General features: G+C 43.8%; 1 protein-coding gene across 2 annotated transcripts in view; it reads left to right on the plus strand.

Annotated features, from left to right (window-relative positions):
* Positions 1-24,119, plus strand: part of USP35 (ubiquitin specific peptidase 35) — a 26,279-nt gene extending 2,160 nt beyond the window's left edge. Inside the window, exons 1-11 of one of the 2 annotated variants that reach the window (XM_077781301.1) lie at positions 6,828-6,935; positions 7,262-7,958; positions 9,121-9,256; positions 12,987-13,116; positions 14,520-14,621; positions 16,459-16,617; positions 17,364-17,557; positions 17,679-17,772; positions 19,199-19,305; positions 20,117-21,332; positions 22,555-24,119. In XM_077781301.1, the coding sequence (XP_077637427.1) occupies positions 7,277-7,958; positions 9,121-9,256; positions 12,987-13,116; positions 14,520-14,621; positions 16,459-16,617; positions 17,364-17,557; positions 17,679-17,772; positions 19,199-19,305; positions 20,117-21,332; positions 22,555-22,725 (2,991 nt within the window). In that variant the 5' untranslated portion in view covers positions 6,828-6,935; positions 7,262-7,276 and the 3' untranslated portion in view covers positions 22,726-24,119. Of the gene's footprint in view, positions 1-6,827; positions 6,936-7,261; positions 7,959-9,120; positions 9,257-12,986; positions 13,117-14,519; positions 14,622-16,458; positions 16,618-17,363; positions 17,558-17,678; positions 17,773-19,198; positions 19,306-20,116; positions 21,333-22,554 lie in introns of those variants that run through there. The other variant, XM_021533852.3, reaches the window with a different exon arrangement.
* Positions 24,120-24,572: the final 453 nt, after the last annotated feature.

Here is a 24,572-nt window from a genome sequence, read left to right on the forward strand (position 1 = left end):
TAAGCAGGAAAGCAGAAGTCTTCTGGGGAAATAAAAGGAAGATATCTTCAGCTGGAGGATGTGAGGAGGAAAACTGGGAAAAACTTACCTATTGCAGGCAGAACAGAGCTTTTGGGCATCCAATGCCAAATAAATTCAGAGAAATCAAAAGCAACTGGTGTGGGTTATTTTTGTTCTGGAGTTGGTGCTGGGCTCAGCCACAGAACCAGTGGTTTTTCACTGCTGGTCTGGTGGTTTGAGCAAGCCTTACCTCATGCCCCTTTCTCTCCTGCTGATTTTCAAGTCAGAGAGGAACTTAATTCCTTGTGTCTTGCTTTCTGTATGCATACCAGGATGGTTGATAATACACTAGGGATGGTTTTGAGATGCTTTATTAGAAAAGGATACCAGTATGTACTAGAGATGTGTGTCTGTGGTTGTTGACTGAAGGGAAGGAATGGACCTGGGAAGAGCAGTCTGGAGAAAGAGAGGATGAAATGTTAGAGCCGTAGGCTTTATTTGGTAGTGCACTGATTGCTTTGACATCCAGCCAAAACCTTTTTTTTGAATTTTATGACTGAGTGCCTAACAGCGAAAAAAAAAAAAACCAAAAAAACCAAACCAAACCAAACCAAAAAAACCACCAAAAAAAAAAAAAACAAAACAAAAAAAAACAAACAAACCCCCCCTCCCCCCCAAAAAAACCCCAAAAACAAAAACCCCCAAAAAAAACCCAAACCAGCAAGAGAAGAAACTCAGGGATCTGTGTGCACCAAAGGGATCAAAGAAGAAGCATTGAAGAAATAAGAGAGCAGGGTAGGATAGGTAAGATAGATGGGTTGAGATAGGGCAGCCTGCCCAGCACTGTTGTCACTTGGAGAGGGCTGATAGAATTGTATGATGTGGTCAAACATATTTATGATATTTTAGAGGAAAAAAGAACAATGAAATACATGGTACTGCAGAAAAAAGGAAAGGGGTCCACAGTGGTCTGTGGATCAAAGGTATCAACAAATTTTAAAGAAGGTAGGGATTACTACATGATAAATTTAGGCTGATTGCAAATAGATATCTTCTTGTTGGTTGCTTTTTTGAGACCTTTGCAAGAGTGTAGCCACAAGAGCGGAACTCATTGTTCCCAAGGTGGAGCCCCTGATGTACAGCAAAGCCATGCAAAATTCCCGCAGTCCAGTTGGGTGACAATGCCTTAAATAAACCTTCACTCTCTGGAGAGAACAGAAAGCTACTGAGCTTTCTAGAGAGAACTGAAAGCTACTGTCCTGCAGAGTGCAGGGACAGCCTCCTGCTCCAAATCTGCTGCCTGTGGTGAAGGGCAATCTCCATCGGTGCTGTACTAAAGGGCGGTTCTGATTCCGAGGATAGAAAAGCATGAAGAGCCTTGTGAGCCAAAAGTAATTAACTCTAGTGAGTAGTAGACACACAACACAAGTGCAATCTGCCATTGGAAAAGAGTCTGGGACAGGAAGCAAGGAATATGTGATCTTGAAAAGTGAAGGTGAATTTAGAAAGGCAGATTATAATCATATGCAAAAATTCAGCCAGGCTTCTGTGCTGGCAATTTTTCCCTGTTGTGACTGCAAATGGGTAGTCTCACTTCCTTTTCTAAAGGGCTATTTAATGGGATTTTTCTGCAGTTATTAGCTCTAGTTTTCAGCTTAGATCTCATAAAAATTAACCTGGTGCTCCGCTCTGCCACAGCACTTTATGAGGTTCAACTCAGACAGCAGCTGAAAGCAAAGGACAGTGGAGCGTTGCCATTAATGTATTTGCAGATCTGAAGAGGTTTGGGTGCTGGCTCTGTAACAGCATATTCCATCTCCTCGAGCAAATGTTTTGATCTAGATAGTTTTTACGATCCCTTCCAACCATTCTATGATTCTATGATCTAAATGTGCCTCAGTTTTCATATTGCTACAATAACATGAGTATCTGTTAGATGTGGTAATGATGTGTGGGCTGTGGTTTCTCCTTCTTAGCTGGATGAACAGAGATGTGCTTTGAACAAAAAAAAACCAAAAAAAAACCTCTTTGCCTATGAATTTATTGGACATTTGTTCCCTGAAAAAAAAAAAAAAAAAAAAACCCAACAAAAAAACCAAAACGTTGGTACTACACAATTACTTTGATATTTCTGGAAAACAGACCCAGAGAGGTGACAACAAGGCTGGTCCTTGTAGGAGGTTGTATACCAAGTCATGGCAAATTTTGTAGAAATTTTAGAGAACAGAGCATTTTTTGTGCTGTATCAAGGTAGTATATGAGCTCCCTTTTATCCTGCAGCAGCTCTGCATGCTGCAGGATTGAGCCCTAATTGCCTGGCTGCCTGGAGGATGCAGCAGGAATAGCAGCAATGTCTTGGCTGACATAAAAGAAACCGTTTTGGCAGGAGTTAAGGACAATAAAAGGTGAGTCTCATTTCTGTATTTCCAGACCTCCAGGGAGTTCAGGGAAGTAGATATTTTTCTTCTTTGTAATTCAGAAGCAAGCCACTTTGTGTGGCTCTACATTTGGATGGTGGGAATTATTTTTCCTTCTTTAGTGGTATTTATCAAAGTCTCTATGATGCCATTGTAGGTAATGTGCTGAATTTATTACTAAGGTTCCCTAAAGGTAAGGTACATTTTGCATCTATGTTTTCAGAGCTTTGCTAAGACCTAGGGTGTGGAAACTGGTACTATATTCTGCAAAAAGTACTAAGGAGACTTTACTGGAAATATGCTGCTGGCAGGGATAAAGGAGTGAATTGATTTAGAAATAATTGGATAGATTTCAATTGAAATGAATCCTAATTAAAGAAAAAGAATGGGCAGAAGAGAACTATAAGTACAGCTCGAAACAGTGGAGTGTGGAAACTAGACCCAAGCAAAGCCAAAAGTGATTTTTCATCCTGAAGTTGGGTTTGGGTGGTTGTTTTTTTTTGTTGGTTTTTTTTTGGGTTTTTTTTTTTTTTCAGTTTATTCAGTTTGAAGAATAACACTAAGCTGGCCAATGCTGCTCTTTGCTTAAGTTCCTTTTCCTTCTCTGGTTTCTAGAACATGCTTGGGTTTCAGGGAGCCATCTTGTGGTCAGCAAGTATCTTTGATGTCAGTAAGGCTTTTGAGATAACCTGCACCATCCTTATATCAAACACAGATGTGTGGACTGGTAATTGGGTAGGAAACAGGCTGGAACTATCCTAGGACCTTTCCCTTTTCATATTTTTTATGAATAATGTGGAGAAGGAGATGAAATTAATTTTATCAAATTTGTGAGTGAGGCCAGAGTTGAAGAATAGTCAGTATGCTTGGGGACAGGGCTGCCAAACAGGACATGCTGTGGCTGACATGAACCTCATGGAATTTAACAAAGACAAATGCAAAGTATTTTAGGATGAACTCTTGGGATGGGCTCAGCTGGGATGGACTAGCTCCTTGAACTGTTGAAGGCTGGGCACTGGCAGCAGCTCCCCAGTGCCTACAAGGAAGCTATTGAGGGGACATATCCAGGCTTTTTACAGGAGTAAAAGGCAGGTGAATGAGAAAAAACAGACATAAATTGAAACAAGAGCTTCCAACTGCAAATAGAGAAAACTTTCCCACTATGAGCTAATTAGAACAGGAGCAGGTTGCCCTGGAATATTTTCTAGACCTTAATGGATAAAGCCCTAAGCAGCTGGGGTTGATTTCAGCTATGGGCAGGGTTTGGGCTAGAGACCTCCCAAGGTTCTTTTTCTCCTCATTTTCTGATTTTGCATGTGTTATTCCTGCCAGTCATTCACTGGGATAGTAGGACAGTTTTGCCATTTCCTGTGATGTTTTCTTTTTCCCTCCAAAGCTCATATTGTGTACTCTGTGTTTTATGTGAGCTACAGAACAGATGGGAACTTCAATGTGACTCTTCAGTTTAATAATTAACTCTTTGACCTTCTACTTCATCCTTGTGTGCTCCAGGAACTTGGTTCTGTTCATAAGCAGGAATGAGCCAATCCTCCCAGCTCTTCAGTGTGTTGTTAATGCTGGTGAGGAAGAAGTGCAAAAGGTTGTTCTACTTCAGGAACACTCATTATAGAAGCTTGATTGTCTGAATAGATAGTCTTTTTTATGTCAGTATTAAACAGGAGAACCAGATCTCCAAGGTAGCATTCAGCTGCCCGACAGTGAGCCATCCTTCCCTCTCCTGCAGTTCCCTGGGTTGTTTATGACACACTTCCAATTTCTACAACAAATGAGACAGTGATCTTACAGACAACACTCCAAATCACTTTACTCCTCCTCTGAAAACCCTGATTCACTTTCCAGGGAGGTCTTGGGAGAAAAAAATTAATATTAGATGCTTAAACTGATATTGCTCTGAAAGCACCTGGGACGGTGCTTATCTTGAATTAGCCATCTTAATGCCTAGCCTTTAACATGTGAATGAACTTCTAGTTTAGAGTGTTTTTTTAGTGCAGTTTTAAGACTATAATACTTATTATTGCATACCACAAAGCCACTTAAATGTCGCTTTAATGTAGTTCTAAGATTGCAATATATGGCCTGGCTGGCATTCTCCATCCTGGCCTTGTCTGGCCCAGACCTAGGGAGCAGTTTGGTCTACCCTGATGCACAGCAGAACCATGGGCTTGTCTGTCCCCTCTTGCTGACACAGGGTGGTTGGAGGGGTGCAGGTGGGACTGTCTTACCTAAAGGCCAGCCTTGTCCTGCAAAGGCCTTCATTGGTGAGGAGAGCATGGACCCTTCACCACAAGGTCAACTCAGGGGCTTCTCCCTGTGTGTCTTCAAGGTCTTAATGTCCATATAAGTCATTATGATGCTTCCTGCTGAGGAATATGATCCTTTGGGACTTGTTTGTCTATTGACTGTGGAAGGAGTTTGTTTCAGCCTTGTCCTACTACATAATGTCAGTCATGACCCAGTTGCACTCCAGACAGCAACACTGAGGAAGCCCATCCTCCTGTCCCTTTCTGTGATCAGCCTGAGGAAGAACCAAGCCTTTTAGGAGATGCAAGTTTATCTCAAAATTCAGATGAAATTACTCTTTGCATTGAAAATTTGGTGAAGTTTGGTGATGCTAAAGTAGCTAAAAGCCTGATCATAGTGGGGACAGTGGTAGGCCACCATCAAATCTGAGAGGGACAGTGAGAGCACCCAACACCACATACACCAGAGAACTGTGCTGATTTATGGGGTTAGGTCTAAAAGAAGTGCAGCCATTGTTTGGCCATCCTGCCTGTGTGGTGTTTCCAAATCACTGTGCTAGGCTCAGCATTGATTGCTCCAGGGAAGTAATAGTGAGATATAACCAATGAGCACTGTAGATCCTTCTGTCTCCTCCTGGCCCCTTATCTATGTTCCAGATGACCAGGGTGGCTGGGATCAGGCTGGAAACCTGCAGAAAGGAGGTGAAAGGGCTACCAGCCTGACTGCAGGTGTGTGCCAGTTTGTGTGTGGTCAAGGTAACCACTGAGCTACAACAAGGACAAATGCTCCTGATTTTGGACTGTCTGCAAGCCCCATCTGCTCTCCACGTTGACTTTTAGCCTTTTCTGACACTGTGGTACTTTCTGTTTGAGATGAAAAGACATTATCTGTGGTATTTTGTCTTCTCATTTTATCTTGTCCTCGTTTGCCACTGGTTTAATGCAGGCTGGTCCCTCAGGAATCCTGCTTATATATTCTAACCTGGGAAAGTAGTGTGATGGAGAGCATTAGCTCTGCCATAGCTTGTTGCAGGGAAGGCAGCAGTAATGCTTGATGGGGAAGAAATAAATCCAGCACATGAGCAGAGGAATGTATGAGTCAGCAGGCAGGGGCCAGAAAGGACAAGGTGGTTCCTGGAGAGGCATTGCAATCTAGCCTGCGGTCATCGCTGGATTGGAGGTGGCTATATATATATATTTGTATATGTATTTATCAATAATGTTTTCTTGCCATTCTGTGAGATTGTGGGGAACCAGTGATGGGAAGAGGTGATATTTGGTCAAGTGAGAAGGCTTCCCAGCCAAGCAGCTGTGAGTATGAGCTTGATGTTTGTGTCTGGCATGGTTTTACTTCTCCACCTTCAAACAGCTGTCTACCAGGAGAAAAGATAATCTCTTGCTCAGATACAGGCTTACTCCAGGGATGGCATGGTCCTTGGACGGCATCTGCTGAAGTCTTTTCTGGGCATCATCTGTGAAAACCCTACTTGGGGCACATGTCATCTGCATTTATATTCTTCATAACCCTGTCCACTTGAAAAACTTCAAATGCTTGCCAAGTGCTAATGAAGGCTCTTTCAACCAAGCCCGCTAGGAATTGGTGCATGTTGTTCTCATTTCACAGATTAGGGAGCTGAGGAACAGAAAGGTGGGGATTATTATTCCAGTCAGATACACGAGCGCAGCTCATTTTAGGCTATAGGCAGGAAGAGACCTTCTCCAAATGTGTATTTGTGCACTGCACTGTGCTAGGGGGACCTGCTGTGGATGAGCTTTTTTAGTCCCTGTAATACATGATAATAAATCCTGACGTCTAATTTTATCACTCTATAATGGTTTGGTTTTTGTTGGCTTTTCTTGGATTTTTTTTTGGTACATCCAACAATTGGTTATAAATGTTATTCTGAGCTTTTCCTTGGGAATTCCTTGTTTTTTTAAACTCTTCTGTAATGCCTTATTACTGGTGAATTCAGGCTGTGACAAATGGGAAACTTTGCCTGACTCTGCAGTTTCTCTCCCCGCTCGCTTTGGTCCCGCATACAAATGCGGCAGGTCCCTGGGGAGCAGCCAAGACTGCACCACTCAGATGGAGTGGCTGGCAGCACGGTGTAAATGTTAAACAAACACCCCTGCCATTGCACAGAGAAGCTGCAGTCCCACCTCTGCTTCCCAGGCCTTTTCTCTCCTTCCTGAATGTGAAGACAATCATTGGGACCATCTCTGCCTGTTGAGGACACCTGAGCCAGCAGATACCACTGTAAGACCTTGGCTCCCTTAATTCCCCATTTATCCCTTCTGTGGTCTGTACTTGGTTGTTTGCAAGACAAAAGTGTTCAGATGTGTGATTAACCAGAAGAAGTTCTGTATCTTTTTTATATTCATTCTGTTTGGGGGCTATAGTCTCAGTCAAACATCACCAGAGTGGAAACTTTTCTGAATGCTACATGAAAAAGCCACAAGGATTATCCTCTTCAGAGTGGTTCCAAATAGCTCTGCTTTTTTGACCTTCCTTGCCCCAGCTTGGGCTTAAAAGCTCAGCAGACCCTCCTTGAACTAACCTGCTGCTGTGTCCCTCTCTTTTAGGAGCAGGGAGCAGAGATGGATAAGATACTGGAAGCTGTAGTGATGTCCTCTTACCCCAACAACGTGAAACAAGGGCTTGTGAGGCGCGTCATCGAGGCGGCGAAGCAGCCCATGGACAGCGAGCAGTGCTGGTCCATGCTGGAGCTGTCCACCAAGCTTTATCTCACTGGGGACACCAAGTATAAAAGAGAGATTGGGAAAGAGGTTTTGGAGGTCTATGGCCACTATCACCCAGAGGAATTTGAGGAGTTCTTCAATGTCCGCTTCCTGCTGAGTCTCCTCCAGGAAGGCTATGGACCTCTGGGGAAGAGAAGCCATTATGTACTTGATTATATCCAGCTGGGACTGCAGTTTGTCCTGGAAAGCCCATCAGCAAACAGCATCTTCAGCTTACTGAGGATCGAGGTGCTCCGGAAGGTCTGCGAGAGGCCCAGCCCCAAGCAGTGTGCGAAGATCAGCAAACTCCTAACGCAGCATCCCCAGTGCATTCCCACAGGAAAACACCAGCTCCTGTTCTGTCAGCAGCTGATCCGCTGCATCGGGCAGTTCCAGTGCGTCTCCGAGGGAGAAGAGGAGATCATGGAGTTTTTGGAGCAGGTGAACAAAGTGAGTGGTCTTCTGCAGAGAATCTGGAGGACTCAGACCTCAGCCATCCTGCCCTCTTTGAAAGAACTGTTCACTATAATTTCTTCAACAGGTAATTTAAAAATAATGATTATAAAAAGGCTGGGAATGTAAATGTTGGCTCTGATGAAGTCCAACTCAATTAGTTTGACATCTTTCAGGGTTTTCATCCACTACAGAAATGCAGCCACAGATGAAATATAATAGACAAGCATCTCTAAAAGTTACCAGGGCTCTGAGCTGGGAAAACAATATCACCCTGAAACCAGAGATAGTCTGCAGACAGGAGCTGTTAACAGGATCAAAGCATTTGCAGAACAAATTTGTGTTCAGCACTTTCCAGCATCAGCTGGGCTTAAGGGAAAGCATCTGCAGCTTGTTGGAGTGGAACTTGAGAGCTTTTAGGAATGCCCTCTCTTTCGGCTGACTTTGTGGTGCCCCACAGCCAGCTCCCTACCAGATACTAGGGATAAAGCTAAGCAGTTATTTCTCACTGACCTAGAGGTATGAAGCCCTGCTGACTGTCTGAAGGGTGGTTGCATCTAAGGGTGAGACAGACAATATTTATCCAACTTCTGGGGCCTTTAGGTTATTGTGGGGGGTTTCAGAAGGTTTTTGGGAGGTACCAGTGCCATGAAAGGCTGGTGAGCTCCTCCTTTAGCTATTCCTAAGACTACAGGAGATGGGGTTTTCAGTATGACAGCCTTATCCACTGGAAGCAGGCCCATTTCCAGGCAGGAAATATTGCAGTTGCATCCTTGCATCCTTTTGCAATTATTTGCAGTATTTAGTAAAAAGAGAGCAAGCAGAAGAAATTTGGTGCCTGGGTGGGGCCAAACACATGCCTGTAATCTTTTCCTCCCTTGGGGCTACATATGGCTTCAGGGAACAGCCATCTGCTAAGATCCAGCTTCATTATTTGTTGCACTGTGATCTGGGGAATTTTCCTCCTAGCACAGCCAATGATGGACTCTACACTGCTCATTGGCAGCAGCTCAGTATCTGCTCCATGATGTGTAGGTGTGGCATGTGGGGATGTGGTTTAGTGGTGGACTTGGCAATGCTGGGTTAAGGGTTGGACATGATCATAGAAAGCTTTTCCAACCTAAACAATTCTATGATCTTATTTCTTGTGGGCAGAAATTATTTGTTTTTTAGGACAATAAATGACCTAGTGTGCCTGGTTTTCCTGTGAACTAACATCTTCATTTCTGGGGCTCACCCCTGTCTTGCAGAGGAGCAGGAAGCGCCCTCCAATGCCTTGGCCAGTGTGGTTCAGTTTGTCCCTCTGGAGCTCATGGATGGCGTCATAAGAAACCTCACCAATGATGACAGCATCACTGATGTGCAAATGATGATGGCCATTGGCAGGTGGGAGAGGCTGTGGGAGTGAAAGCTTTAACTCAGTTTGGAGAAATGCTTTGTGTGGTTTTATCTCAAGCAGCTTGGCTGGTGCTGCTTGGTGAGGAGTGTGTAGGGAAAAAGAAAACTTCTGTATTATTTCTTCTAGCCCTGAGGTCCTAGAGAACTAGAATAAAGAGTAGCTTTTATTATGATTATGGTGATTATTATATGTGTTTGATTTAATTTAGTTTATTTTCTTAGAAATAAATTGCATTATGGGATGTCCAATATAGGCTGTTTTGAAAACATCTGATATTTTTCCCCCTGAAACTTTTAAGGCCTTTTTCTTCCCAAAAATCTCCTTTTCAGGATTTCATTATGATCTCTGTCCCCCTTCAGAGGGTATCTTCTTAAGCCACCAGTCACAACTAAAGACTTATGTGAGGGAGGTATGCCCAACTGTTTCCAGGTCCTGCCTTGGCCTTTGTCAGGTGGGTGTGCTGCAGCTGGACAGATGTAGTCAAAGCATGATGAAGAGTGTGGGTGAAAGGCTACCTGACATGCCAGACCTGGTCTTTGCAGCACCAGTGCCCTCTTTGGCATCACCAGGTCTTCTTTGCACTCTTATGTCCAAGTCCTACAGCTTTTCTGTGCTCCAGTGCCTTGCTCTGCACTTGCTGAGGTGTATCTTCGATAACCTTGAGGGTATTTTCCAGCCTAAGTAATTCCATTATTCTGTCTTTAATCCATGTTTTCCTTAGAGGTCTCCATTTAAATAGATGATACTCACATGCAGTGGTGTGTGCACTTAACACAAGGGAGGTGCTCTGACTTGATCTCACTTCTTTTTTCCTCTTTTTTTCCCCTTTTTTGCATCTTTTTTCCTCTTCTTATTACAGGATTTGCATGTCCTTCCCAATAAGGTTACATGACAGAAACATGTTATTCCTGATGGGAAGTTTATGTATGCAGAAAGGAGTTATTTCTCTTTGACTTGCTAAGGAAGGTCATGGTTTTCCCAGAGTCCAGAGCAACCCAAGACAAAATATGAAGTTATCAGTTCAGTTCCTAACTCTCTTCTCCATCTTCTTCTCCTTCTGGACAGTTGTTGCTGCAATATCCAGATGAATCTTAGAATGCCAGTGTCTAAATACAGAGGGTGCCAAATCAATTGCATCATTCCTTAAAACAGTCTTTGTCATGCAGGAGAGGGAGTAAATAATTAGTCAGAGCCTGCAAAATGTAATTAATATAATTTAGGAGAAATGTTGAAGTTTTGGCAGCATGTTTATGGCAGGTAGGTGTCCCAAAACCAGCGTGACCACAGGCTGTTTGATATGTCTGCTCCATGCCTAGAAAAACCAAAGGAAAATGTACAAACTGAAGATCTTTTAGCTTAGTATCCCTGACAAACTGGTTGCATGCAGAAGTGTTTTCTTCCAAATTTTGGCTTTGAGAGTAGCAGGGGAATAAACTGTATTTGTGTAGAGCTTCTGGTCAAGCATGTAAAGAACAAGTGGTGATAAAAAAAGCAAGGCTGTCACCTGCTGGCATAAGTGTACACCACAATCTCTTTTACAGAGTTTGTCCATTTTTAGATAAACGCTGTTATTGTGCATCTGTGATGTCAGAGGTACTCATAGATTTGGGTTTTATTTTTTTTTTTCCTGGGGATGTATCTGTTCCAAAGAGCCCAAGCCCAGATGCAGAAGGCATCTGCTGTCACACAGCTATGCAGGCACATGCTGCCTCTGGACATCAAGGTCTAGGCTTTTAAAAGTTTAGCATACCAAATCAATGACTCCTTTATCAAATTAGGATCATCACTACTAAAATATTTGTGGATAGTGCAATGTAAATTAAAAATGTAATTTCTTCCTACTATAGCAACACGGGCAGCACTGTAACTTAGCCACCAGTGCTGACAAAGTATAGCTTCAAGCAAATAAGGTTATTTTATGCCTTTTTAAAGAAGATAGGGAGAAAATGTACCTTTGAATCTCTGGATCCATCTCCCTGCTTTATAGCGTTGACATTACAGATCCCTTTCATGAGTGTTCAGCTCTGCTCCTAAAAGCAGGACAAAGTTCCCACTGCTGTTCTTTCACAGCTTTTCCACCACTGGGTTGCTTTAGTGGGTCAAGTCTCTCTTCTAACAGCCAGTCTGTGTGTATTTCTGGACATCTTACAGTTCATTTGATCTTATGCCAACAGAAATAGCTGAAATATCTTTTGCCTCCCTGGTGTTTATTCCTTCAATATGTGCAGGAAGAGCAGTCCCTTCCCATCTCTGCTTTCTCATGGCTGTGCTAAACAAGCCAGGTTATTTTAAGCTTTTCTTGCAGGAAGTGTTCTTCATTTCTCCTACCACCTGAACAGGTTCCTTCCACACAGTTCATTGGTCTTGGGCACAGATGGTGGTGTTTGTGACCATGTTCATCATGGCAGCCTGACCACAGCCTGGGGTGTCTTTGTTTTGCTATGGAGAGCACCTTTCCTTCTGCACCACAGATGGTGATGGTCCTTTCCATGGCTGCTGTTACGCTGGGAACTTGTAGTCATCTGGTATCTGCCTGGTTGTCTTCAAGCAGATGAGTTCCTGTAGCCTCCATTTCTAGTGCCTTGCATGCCTTTTGAATCAATACATTTCCTTCCAATTCTGCATTTCTAATCCTCAGCGTCTTCCTTGTGACTCCTTGATCTTCCTCTTGTGTTGATGATGCCTGACAGCTGTGCATCTTCACATACAGAGATTGCGTGGCTTTCCTTGTTCTCCTCTGGTGCAAATGTCTGTGCAATCTTCTCTGGCATTTGCTTTATTATCCAACTTGGCTTGACTTTTATTATTTTTCAGCATCCCAGCACATTCTGCTTTTCAAGGTTTTTTTACTGACTAGACTTTAATTTTTCCAGTTTCTTGTAAACTTCACTAATTCCCACTCTTTGCCTAGTAGTGGTCTATCTTCCCTTCTTTTATTTTGCATGAGATACAAATTTATAAGCAAAGGGAACTGACTGGGTAAGGTAGCTGAACTGAGGTGTAGCCTGAAGGTCTGGGGTATCTTCAAATCAAAGGTACTGAAATGATCAGCAAAGTTTGATGCTTGGAGATCCCAAGTCTTACTTCCTGGTTAGCATTAAATTTAAACAGAAAAAAATCTGTCATCACTTAAACTTATGTTATTGTTTTAAGAGAAACTTGTGTAAAGCACTTACTTCTTGCAGAAACTTGACCACATGTTGGTTGAGTGGCTAGAAATGAAATTTTTTACCTGTGACATTCAAGCTTCTATTAGAGTTTCCAGGTGGAGTTTTTTTAATATGTTTTTGGAAATCAATGTTTCCCACACAGAGGACTAAAAGATATGAATCTGAGTGTTTTTTTCCTTACCAGCAACAATGCAGAGATCAAACCAGTATAATTTGTTTTCTAATGGTGACAGTGCAGAGACCTCAATCAAATCCTCATGTGAGTAGTGTATAGAGCACTGCACCAGATTTAAACACTTGAACTTGACTAGACTAAATTTTTTTGAAAAAATCCCCACTTTACTCAGACTTGAGCCTGATCCTCTGATAAACCACCGTGTGATGGTGACATTGTGGTATTTCTACTTCAGACTCTGTTGTTCTTTGAATAACATGTGAAATGTCTTGTGAAGAGTCTGTCTCATCCCAGTGACTGGACACCAGTTTGGAGGAGGTTTGATCCAGAGTGGAACATTAAATTTATTTAAGAGCTTGTGTTTCATTTCAGGATGATTGACTGGGTGTCCTGGCCCCTGGGGAAGAACATAGACAAGTGGATCATTGCTCTGCTGAAGGGTTTGGCTGCAGTGAAAAAGTTCAGCATCTTGATTGAAGTCACTCTTTCAAAAATAGAAAAGGTCAGTTGGCTCTTTTAAATGTGAATGTGAACCACAGAAATACCATCTTGCAGCTGAAATATCAGCTTGCCTTTCAAATGACAAGATGAGATGTGCAGAGAAAAAAAGAGTTTGCTGTCCTAAGGGATACTGATTTTGCAGCTAGGAATGATGTTCTCCAGAACAACCTGGGATTCTGCAGGTTGTGGTCTGCAGAGGTACTGATATCTTAAAGGTTATGAAATAAAGTAGCCAAGGATTTTCAAACCAGTCAAACACTCTCCTTCCCAAACTATGAAGCTCTTGTAAAACTTGCTTTTGGGAATGTGACATTCTGTCCTTTGACCAAGCCTGGGTCATTGCTGGCTGGCTCAGGTAAAGTACATCTCAGTGAGAGTATTAATAGTCTGCACAGTCACAGGTCAGTTCTAAAGCCTGTGCCCTGGTTTCATTCATTTATTAGTGTAGATAAAGCCACCACTGCCATTGCCATCACCTGTTTCAGCAGTGAGTACTTGCCCTCTCTGAAAACTGTAATCAAGCACTGGAACTATTCACTATTTCATAACTTTTTCCATACTGTGGTCCTACACTCCCCTCCTTAGAATAATGGGGATAACACCTGGCTGAGCCACCAGAAGAAGTCATCATAGAAGCTACTATGTTCTTGGGACATGTTTTTGTGGTGGGCTTGGCAGTGCTGGGTTTACAGTTGGGCTCAATGATTTTAGAGGTATTTTCTCACCTAAATGATACTGTAGTTTTAAAATTATCAGTATTGGAGCATTTTCAATACCTGCATTTGTCTTTGTGATCCCTCAAGTGCATTGAGCACTTGACAGCAGCCAAGCATCTCTGGCTTTTCTTTCTTTCCTTTCATTGTTAATACATAGGAAAGGGACACAGCCCATAAAATAACATGTGATATTTGGAAACCCTTGGAAGTTATGATCTGACAACAGTAGAGGGTATACAGGTATTTTTTGTAAAGTAGAATAAATATTATTATGTAGCCCTTGAAAAATATACTTGCTTTTTATCTCTTTGTCTGAAATGTTAGTGATAAAGTTCCAAATATATGAATAAATTGAGGCATGTTCTAGAAAATCTAGCATTCTGCTGTGCTTGCATAGTTTTTTCATGAGGAGATATGGAGATGCAGCACTGTCATAGAGACATTACACAAGGCTGAAAGGGTGAGGATAACACACAGAGTATTTTTAAGGGTGCCCTGAGCCAATACTTAGGACAGGAGATGACTGGAGACCTAGTTACAGGCTGCTTGCTTCAACATCCAGCATGGAGTAGGAAGAGACCAGCAGCCATGGTAGATGCCTAGTGCTTGTTTCCTGCTCTTTCCTTCTCCTGCTGGTTGTAGTGCCATCCTGCCTTCTCATTTGCTTTTTTTTTTTCTCCTCCACTAGGTCTTCTCCAAGCTGCTGTACCCCATTGTGAGGGAGGGGGCTTTGTCTGTCCTGCAGTACATGCTGCTGAGCTTCCAGCACTCCCACGAGGCATTTCACTTGGTAAGGTTGTGTCTGGCACTGGGATGAGGCCACTGTCCTGAGTGTAACCCTGCTGTGGGGCAGCAGGGAACCTCACATGTGGCAGGTGTTGCCACTCTGGCTTTGGAGTGCATCTGGGGGAGCCTTTGCATTGAGAACATCTCGGAGGGCCCTCGCTGTGGAGGGCAGGGAATGCATTATTAACCAGCCCTTGCTTTTCCTAAAGAGGTGCCTCACTGTCTGTTGGGCTCAGTGGCCCCATCCCACATGTGACTTTAAATTGTCACCAACACTTGGCACCCATTTCTTTAAGTTGTGGGTCATCTTTGAAAGGTTTGTACATCGGTGCAGCAAGACACGAAAACTGGATCAGAACAATTCACTACACAAATTCTGTTAAAAGAAAAACCCCTTTTGGCAACATTTGAATATCCACTTTTCATTTTCACAGTGATATTTTATAGTTTATTTTGCTGTTGGCGCTAAGGCATAGATCTGCATCCTGCTGGTGTTGAACACTGAATTTGAAAAGTGAGGCTGAAGGCAAAAGCATGCTTGTAGTGATTGAACTAATAAATGCAGTGATGAAAAATTACTCCTATTAATGTTTGATTTTGTACTTTCTGGTTAAAGCCCTTATATTTGGCTTTTCACCTGAAGTTCTCAGAATAAACATGTAAGGCTGGAAAAAAGCAACACTAGCCAACATTTTCAACTGATGTTTTTTCATTCCTCAGCTGGAGATACTTTGAAGGAACCTGAATTTCTTGAGAAACTCTTTGCTTTCTGAAGATAGAGTAATTCAAATGTGTTGTCTTCAGTTGGACATCAAATTTTGAAATTCTCCAAAAGCTGTGAGTTGCTCCTGGCTTGAAGATTCCATCTGTAGTCCATAAGCATACTTTCCTCCTTTATTTAAAAAACCCAAAACCTGACAGGGCCAAACCATGTCTTTTTGTGTTTGCCCTGGCACTTTGGAAGGGTTTTGAGAATTGTTCACATCACAGCTTGGAAAATTTCTGATATATAAAAAGGTTCTGCAATTGATCTTCCCCAACAACCTTTCCTATTGGAAGGGAAATAATTAAAATCTCAACATTTTGAAGGGAAAGAAAAAGAGAAGAAGACCAAGGGAGGAAGAGAGGACCTGGAAATGGCTGGACAGGGGTCCTGATACTTTTCTCCAGGATTACACTGGGCTAAAAATAGCACAAAATATAAATATGAAAAAGGTTGTGTAAGTGCCTGGGTTACTCTAGCACATCTGCAGGGTTGGAAATAGTTTATTAATTCTGTGTGCAGCTGCAGGGTCAGCAGAGGGTGCCCGTGAGCAATGGATCATCTGCATTATTTGCATTTGCATTTGCTTGTGCATTTTTATGTTTTTGAGGTGAAAGCAAAATAAAGACCGTGCTTTTATATACCTGTTGCCATCCATACCACCGTATCAATTCCAGTTCAGTGTATCCAGTATAAAACAACACAGAGCACAGCAGACAACATTTCTTTTAGGATAATTCCATTACCTTGCAGGTTTAAATCCCTGCACTTGGCAGTCAGTATATCCTTCCCACCGTGAGTGTGGGATTTAGGGAAGACTAAAGAATGGCAATTGCATCTCAGCAAAGCAGCAACACAAACCTGCAGGTGTCATGCAACAGAAAACCCTCTAATGTTGCCAAAATCAACAAGAGAGTTGCTGTTGAGTTCAAAGGGTGAAGGATGAAGTCTAGAGTGGCACTGATGTCAACTCCTGTTCACGATCTTTTCTGCCTGCAGGTGAATTTCATTCTCCTAAATGTATTAAAATTCTGTGAATAATGTGGAGTAATTTCTGTAGTGAATTTTTCTTTTCCAGCTGCTCCCTCACATCCCCAGGCTGGTGGCCTCCTTGAAGAAGGAGGACTCCAATTCTGCAACCAGCTCCCTGGAGCAGCTGGCCGAGCTCATCCACTGCATGTTCTTCCGCTTCTCAGGATTCCCCGACCTCTATGAACCCGTCCTAGAAGCAATAAAAGTAAGTCACGCCCTTCTCAGTCATTTTACTGCTTTCCATATGGAAATGGCATCTTTGTCAGTAGCTAGAATAGAGGGATTGTCCCACTCATAGGGATGTCCTGACCTCAACACCTCAGATGGTGGTAGAAGGAAGGGGATTAAAATTCTGAGTCTGAGCCCTGTGTGGGCAGGCTGAAGGAAGTTACTTCTCTAATGGTGGCCTGCAGCAGTCCTGATGGTGCCTGTAGTTTTTAGCTATAACTTTATTCTGAAATGCCTCTAAAGGACTAATACAAACAGATAAACTCTTCTGTGCATGGAGGCAGGTTCATGTGAAAAGCAGGCAAAATTAATTGTGTGAATGCCTTTAGCAGAGGAGTTTTGCAGTTGCCCATTACTAATTCTTCATGGGAAAAGATCAGTCATAGGATCATAGAATACCCTGAGTTGGAAGGGACCCACAAGGATCATAGAGTTCAACCTCTGACCCTGCACAGGACAGGAATCATACCAGGTGCCTGAGAGCATTGTCCAAATGCTTCTTGTCTTGGTGGCATGAGAACTTCCCTGGGAAACCTTGTTCCAGTGTCCAGTCACCTCGTGCTGGACACTTTTCCTAATATCGCCTAAACCTCCCCGGACACAGCTTCACTCTGTTTTCTTGTGCCCTGTCACTGGTCACCAGAGAGAAGAGATCAGTGTCTGCCCCTCAGCTTCCCGTGTGAGGACAGATAATGATTTGTAACACAGATATCTCTTTCCAAGGCTCTCCCGATTCCTAATGAAGACAGGATTAAACACCTCTTGGGACAAAATGCTTGGACCTCCCAGAAGAATGAGCTGGCCTGCTTCTACCCACGCCTGGCATCTAAATCAGAGACAGGAAAGATTGGGTTAATTAACTTGGGAAACACTTGCTACATGAACAGCATCATCCAGTCTCTTTTCATGGCTTCAGAGTGAGTTTTTCTCCTCTTGCTCCTGTTCAAAACTGCTCCAGGGGTTGCTTTTCACACCAGCCTTGAGTGTCTCACACTGATTTTCCATCTCACAGATTGCATCTCTGCTTTTCTTCCACAGCTTTCGGCATTCAGTGTTGAATTTAAGTGAGGGCAACTCCCAGCCCCTGATGACAAAGCTCCAGTGGCTCTTTGCATTTTTGGAGCACAGTCAGGTAATTATTTCATGTTTTAGTTATTTGTTTGGACTGTCGGCTGCGGAAAGGCTCGTCTCCAAGTTGCTTCCTGCTGGCTCTAATGTGCCGATAAGAAGCTGTGGGTCTTGGTGGGTTTTTGTAATGGGACAAATTTTGTTTATATGAAGGAGGCTAATTTTGGGAGAGGTGGAGGGAAACTCCTATCACCCATTAAAGAGGGCTATGTTCACACCAGGCTGCCAGTCTTTAACTTGTGGTCTGCTTGGGCTGGGCTGATGTCATAGCTTATGGTTTTGACAATGAAGTCTATTAGGTAATAGTTTACATCTGTGGTCAGCTGTGTCAGAAGCCTGGTGGTGTGAAGCAGAGGCTTTGTTTCTTGCTGTGCAGCAAGAGAGAAGACTGGAGCAGCTCACTTGTCCCACTGCTGCCCAGCAAAGCAGTAGCAATCACTGAAAATTGCTTTACAAGTAACACCCTTAAACTAATTGTAAATATTTCCATGAAAAATGTGAAATTTAATGGACTCCTGGAGATACTGCTAGGTTATATTTAATTCCTCTCTTGAAAAAAGTCAGTTAATTTTTCCCTTGCTGTGTAGAAAGTCATTGAGGCTTTTCATTTCCCAAGGCTTGACAGGCATAGTTCGCTGGTAGCATTTTGGTATTATGTCACCACAGATGACCTGGGGGGATATATAGACATCCTGTTAAATTTAATATTTGGCCATAGAAGAGTCTAGGTTTTGATGGCAAGTTAGGGTGTCTGTGTTCTGTGATGAGCAAGTACAGAAACTTATTTGCTTGTTGTGTAGCTGATTGTTAGTTTCCTGTTAATTTCCTTTTGGTTGTTCTTGAAGCTACTTTTTTGCTAAAGATGGGTTCTTTTTTCCATGTTAATTAATGATCTGCTTCCTAATGACACCAATTGCATTATCTGATAACACAGATTACCTGCCTGCAGTGATCAGAATGTTGGGTGCAAGTTTAGTGGTCTTTTGGGGTTGGTTTTTTTTTTTTTTGTTTTGTTTTGTTTTGTTTTGTTTTATGAAAGGATTTAGTAGAGAGATCCTGATCAAATTAAATGGAGCAGCAAATTAAATTCAGGCTGAATTAAGTAGAATTATCTGGATCAGGCTAATAAACCATTTAAAAATTGAAGGATAAACATATAAATAACACATATCCATGTGTTTATTTTATAGTAGTATATGTAAAATAATGTCTGAAATTCATCCTTGCCATCCTGGTTTGCAGGAAATCAAGAAGGTCTTCCTGTGCCCTGGGATTAGCCTTTTGCAGGGGGAAAAAAGGGACTTTATCAGGCACAGAACACTGCTCCCAGTGAACCAGCCAAAATAACACTCCTCTCCCCTCTCTATCCCACTTTGTGAATTGAGGAAAAATCGCTAGAATTAAATGCATTTCTTCTGTGTTGCTGCCAGCGACCTGCCATCTCCCCTGAGAGCTTCCTCTCTGCCTCCTGGCCGCCCTGGTTCACCCCTGGAGCTCAGCAGGACTGCTCAGAGTACCTCAAGTATTTGCTGGACCGGTACGTGACAAGCGCTGTGATCTTGGAGCCTGGTGACAGCGGCATCCCTAAACCCCAGTGTAATGTTTAATGCAAACAGGGCACGTGCCTCACACCCAGAGGAGCTGGGAGAGTGGAGGGTTGGGATAGTGAGACTGGTCTGAAATGAAATTCTCTTTCTAATGAAACCCTGTTTGGACAATTTTAAGGGTTCGGTTAGAACTTAGTTCAACTTGAAAATTTCTGCCTTTGTTCTGAGGATTCAAGGAATTAATAGAATTACAGAGTCATTAAGGTTGGAAAAGACCCCTATGATCATTGAGTCCAACCATTAACACATTGAATCCAACCATTAACAAGTCCACCACTAAATCATGTCCCTAAATGCCACCTCTACACATTTTTAACACTTCTAGGAACAGTGATTTCACTACTTCCTTGGTCAGTCTGTTCCAATGCTGACTGCCCTTCACCCTTTCAGTGAAGAGATTTTTCCTGATATCTAATCTAAAATTGTACCAACCTTAGAAATTCACCTGACAAACCACTCAGCCTACTCTGTAAAATGTTTATTTTTGCCTTTACCTAGAAATATCAAATCTCTGGTGTCCCAATGATCCCTCTAGAAGTATGTGGTCAGTGACACATGAAGACTTCAGGTTCCCAAATTCTGTCTACTCCTTTGCACCTTTCTCCCACAGCATCAGACCCCTGGGAACAGGCAGGTTAACTGGGATTAAATACTTGCAGTGAAGAACAGGAACCCTACTTTAGAAACTGTCCCTTGGTGTTGTATTGGTGCATAACACAGCCTTTTTCTCCCCTCCCAAAGATTGCATGAAGAGGAAAAAACTGGAAAAAGGATCTACCAGAAACTCAAGGAATCCAGCTTGACGTCTCAGGCGGTGGAGCATCATTACTTAAACAAGACACTGATTGAGAAGATGTTTGGGGGTAAAATGATGACAAAGATCCGCTGCTTGAAGTGCCTCAATGTTTCCTCACGAGAAGAAGCCTTCACAGACCTGTCCCTGGCTTTTCCTCCATCAGACAGGAATGTGTGTGGGAGGACATCTATTCTACCAGTGGAAGAAATTGGCCCACAGTTCATTGAGCCTCCAGAAAATGCAGGCCAGCTTATGGGCTCTCCCTGGATCCCAAGGAAGGCTCCCATGGCTAGTGACCATGCAGCCCCATCAGTGTCGGTGGAAACATTAGGTTTCCAGGAACAAGGAGAAGCAGCAAATCCCATACGTGGCAATGATGTTGGGGTGGATGCAGCCAAAGACCCTCTCTCAACTTTCAGGGAGCAGGCATGTGCTCCCAAGGACTCCAGATCTGTTCCAGATTTAATCAACTATTTTCTATCCCCAGAGAGACTGACAGCAGAGAATAAATACCATTGTGAGAAATGTGCATCCCTGCAGGATGCTGAGAAGGTGGCAGAGTTGACAGAGGGTCCACACTACCTCATCCTCACACTGCTGCGGTTTTCCTTCGACCCACGGACTATGAAGAGGAAGAAGATCTTGGATAATGTCTCCATCCCTGTGGTGCTCAAGCTACCCATCCTTGTTGCTTCAGAGGAAACTGAGGAGATTTGCCGGCATAGGAAGGATGGTGCTGTCCCAGGGAGTGGCTTCATGACTGTTGTGTATGACCTCTGCAGCGTGGTGGTGCATTCAGGCATCTCCTCCGAGAGTGGCCACTACTACTGCTACTCCAGGGAGTGCACTGACACCGTCCCCCACGGGCAGCCCCGGGATGGGGTGCCTAAGACAGCCTCTGACAAACAGCTGGACTTTGAAATCCAGTGGTACCTCTTCAATGACACCAGAGTTTCCTTCTCCTCCTTCGAGTCGGTCAGCAACGTCACCTCATTCTTCCCCAAGGACACTGCCTATGTCCTCTTCTATCGGCAGCGGCCGGACCAGCAGAGCTGCCTGCTGCACGAGGCTCTGGCTGAGGCCAGCCACCTGCATGGAGAACCGTCCCTCCACAAGGACTTGATGGAAGCCATTTCCAAAGATAACATCCTCTTCTTGCAGGTAACTCCTGCTGCTGTGCACAGCGGGGTGTGGTCCTGTGGCTGTCTGACTCATGAGCCACATTCCCACAAATCCAGGCAGCAGTGGGATCCTGTCCTGTGTTTAAAATCCTGCAGATGCCCACACACTCCCTGAAGCCGAATCCCTTTTTGTTTTTAGTACCCAGATATAAGCAGGTTATAGGCTTCTGATGAAACTGATATAAGCAGGTTATAGGCTTCTGATGAAACTGATATAAGCAGGTTATAGGCTTCTGATGAAACTGGGCGCTGAGATTGGTACAAGACGCAGTGTGGCCGTGCTTGGGGTTGACTTGCTCCTGGAAGTTTAGCACGATATTTTCTTTGAAGTGCCTGGGAAAGAGAGGATGATGGAATAGGTTGGTTTAGAAGGGACTTTTAAAGGCTATCTAGTCCACCTCCTCTGCAGGATGAGCAGGGACATCTTCAACTCAGAGGCTTAGAGCCCCATGTGGCCTGACCTTGAATGTTCCCGGGGTGGAGCATCTACTGCTTCTCTGGGAAATCTGTGCCAGTGCCTCACCACCTTCATTGTAAAATACTTGTTCCTTGCATTCTACCCTTTCCTTTCCTTCCCACCTTCACTCCTGGTAACTAGCTGTTCCTTCCTACCACCCCTGACGTTCATCTGAGTCATTGCAAACAAAGTCTTTTTTTTTAACTTTTTCTCTTTTTATGATAGAATCATAGAATAATTTGGGTTGGAAGGGACTTACAGACCGGCCAGTTCCAGCCCCTCTGCCATGGGCAAGGACCATTTACGCTGGACCTGGTTGCTCAAAGTCCCATCCAACATGGCCTTGGACACTTCCAGGAATGAGGCATGCACAGCTTGCCTGGGCAGATGGGTGAGCTGGGAATACAAACTATAACAGATTTAATTCAGCGGATGGAGCTCAATGTTTTCCAAAGAACAGTGTCACATATGAGACACTGCATGTGGGGCAATTTGGGGGGTCCCTCCCCTCTCATGGGTGACATGGGAGGACTAGGTTTGATCACTGAAGAGCTGCAATTTTCTGTTGCATCCCTCCTGCTGAGCTCGAGAGCACATGGACTTCACACCCCACTTTAATTTGAAGGAAGCTCCCGGGGGGAACCTTACAGGCTCTTGGCTGCTCAGGGATAGTGGGAGCATCTCTCCACTTGAGTCTTTTATCTGCTGATATCCTTGTGCTCTCTTTGCCCCTTTCTTCTTCCAGGAACAAGAAAAAGAAGCGAGGAACAGAGCTGCCTATATTTCTGCCTTGCCGAAATCCCCGCTGTGGTGGAGAGACTTGGACAGGGACAAGGATGACGACAGCTCGTCCGGGGGCTGCAGCCCAGCAGCGGGTGGGGGTGGATCCGGCTCCTTCCACGGACTCGTCTTTTAGCCCACAGCTTGAACCAGATGGGCAGTGTCCACAGGGCCAACCCAAAGCCAGAAGCTCCTCTTCCTCACCCCAGTGACAGTGGGCATCTTGGAGGAGGATTTGAGAAACATTTCAATGGAAAAGCTCTCAGGGCTGATTTGGAGGCGTCTGGAGGGTCTTGCTGCTTCCTATGCACTTGGTCTTCATGCCTTAATGTACATAAGCTAGCGCAGAGATGAGCAGCTGCCAACAGCTCAGAGAAGTGCCCTTTTGCTTCATCATAGCCATGTCTTGCCTGCTGTGAGCCATGCCACCAGCCTGGGGAAGTGACAAGGACTCCTGTCCTCCTCATGGGGAGGAAGACAGACCCAGTAGGGCCCCAGGGATGGAGATGTCCCATGCACATCCTGTCTGCAGCCCTTTCCATTGAAAGGCACTGAGTTGGTTCTGGGGTGACCTCTGCTCAGTTGTTGTATTTCTTTTAATGTGGTTTGGGAACCAACCGTGAAAAACCCTGAAGGTAGAAAAGGTCTGGAAAACGCCAAAATGTAGCAGTGCTGGTCTGTGAGGCAGTGACCTTGTAAGACAAGCAGTGTCAGGTTAACCAGAGGGAGTTTCTGCTTTTTTATTGTTTTGTTTATTGCAAGACACCCAAAAGAGACTGGGGGGCACAAACCCCTCCAGCCTAGAGTGAGTGACCTGATCCAGTTGAGGTTTCTGGGCTCCAGTGAAGACCCATTGTGTTACCTCTGGATGCTTTTAGTGTGCACAGCAGGCCAAGACACACAGAGGTTTTTCTAGATGTTTCTTTAGGACTCCATTAGTCTCTTTCTGCTGCTGTCTTTTGTTGGCTTTCTAGGCTGGATCTGCCCTTTAAAATGTGGGTTTTCCCTTGGAATACCCTGAACTCAGTAGCAGATGACAGAGGCCCCCCTAAACTCATGATTTTTTTTTTTCATGCTTGTTTGCAAGGTGACTAGCCCAACCAGATATGTTATATCAATCCAATATCAGTATATGCTATGTAATATATACAATGTATTATATAAATCAATAATGAGATGGGGCTGATTTTGATGGCAGATGGCCTACTCAAGCCCCAGGCAGCACATCTACAGGGACAACAGCTCCCTCCCTTGTCCCTCCCCAGCTGTTTTCCCCTGCCTGCTCTTCCCTCACACCTGTAATAGAGATTTCTCTGACTCAAGTGGCAGAGACTTGTGCCTTAGGTCCTAAGTGCAAGGCCTAATCCTGATGATTGTGTTTTTGTGGAGGAAAAGGCAAAGCACAGACATTGCTATGGATAATATGAGCAGAAAGTCTGCTAGAGAGGACACTTGGGGTCAAATATCTTGTGTATACTATCATATTCTTTTATTGTCTTTCCTATATATGAATAAACGAAATTAATTCAACATACAGACTTAGAGTTGTATTGCAGTACTCAGAGATACTGGGCTGATGGATCAAAAAAAGAGATGGGGAAGCTGAGGTGTCCATCCTCAAGGACATGGGACAGTCCTGCAGAGTGGTGGCTTGGAAGAGGGGATCGAACAGAAGTGGAATGGCAGAGCAGTGTGCCCTCCAGAAGATCACAATACTAATAGTGGAGCCTTGTAGATGAGCAGTGGAGTGTGTTTGTTTTTTTTAAGTCAGGTGCTGAGAGGAAATAAATGAAGTCCCAAAGCTGAAGTGTCACAGAATGTACAATGTTTCCTGGTTTTATTACTAGACTTCCATTTATTTCCTGTTCAAAGAGGTTGCTAAAAGTTTTCCTGTTGCTGTCATGCTAGTTCCTTTCTTTACTCTGGAGTATCACCTGAAGGCATTTTTTGTACTGTTTGCCTTAAGGTGCTTTTGGAGGAGAC

Source organism: Lonchura striata, chromosome 2 (genome assembly GCF_046129695.1).
Source record: "Lonchura striata isolate bLonStr1 chromosome 2, bLonStr1.mat, whole genome shotgun sequence".
In the NCBI taxonomy this organism is placed as follows: Eukaryota; Metazoa; Chordata; class Aves; order Passeriformes; family Estrildidae; genus Lonchura; species Lonchura striata.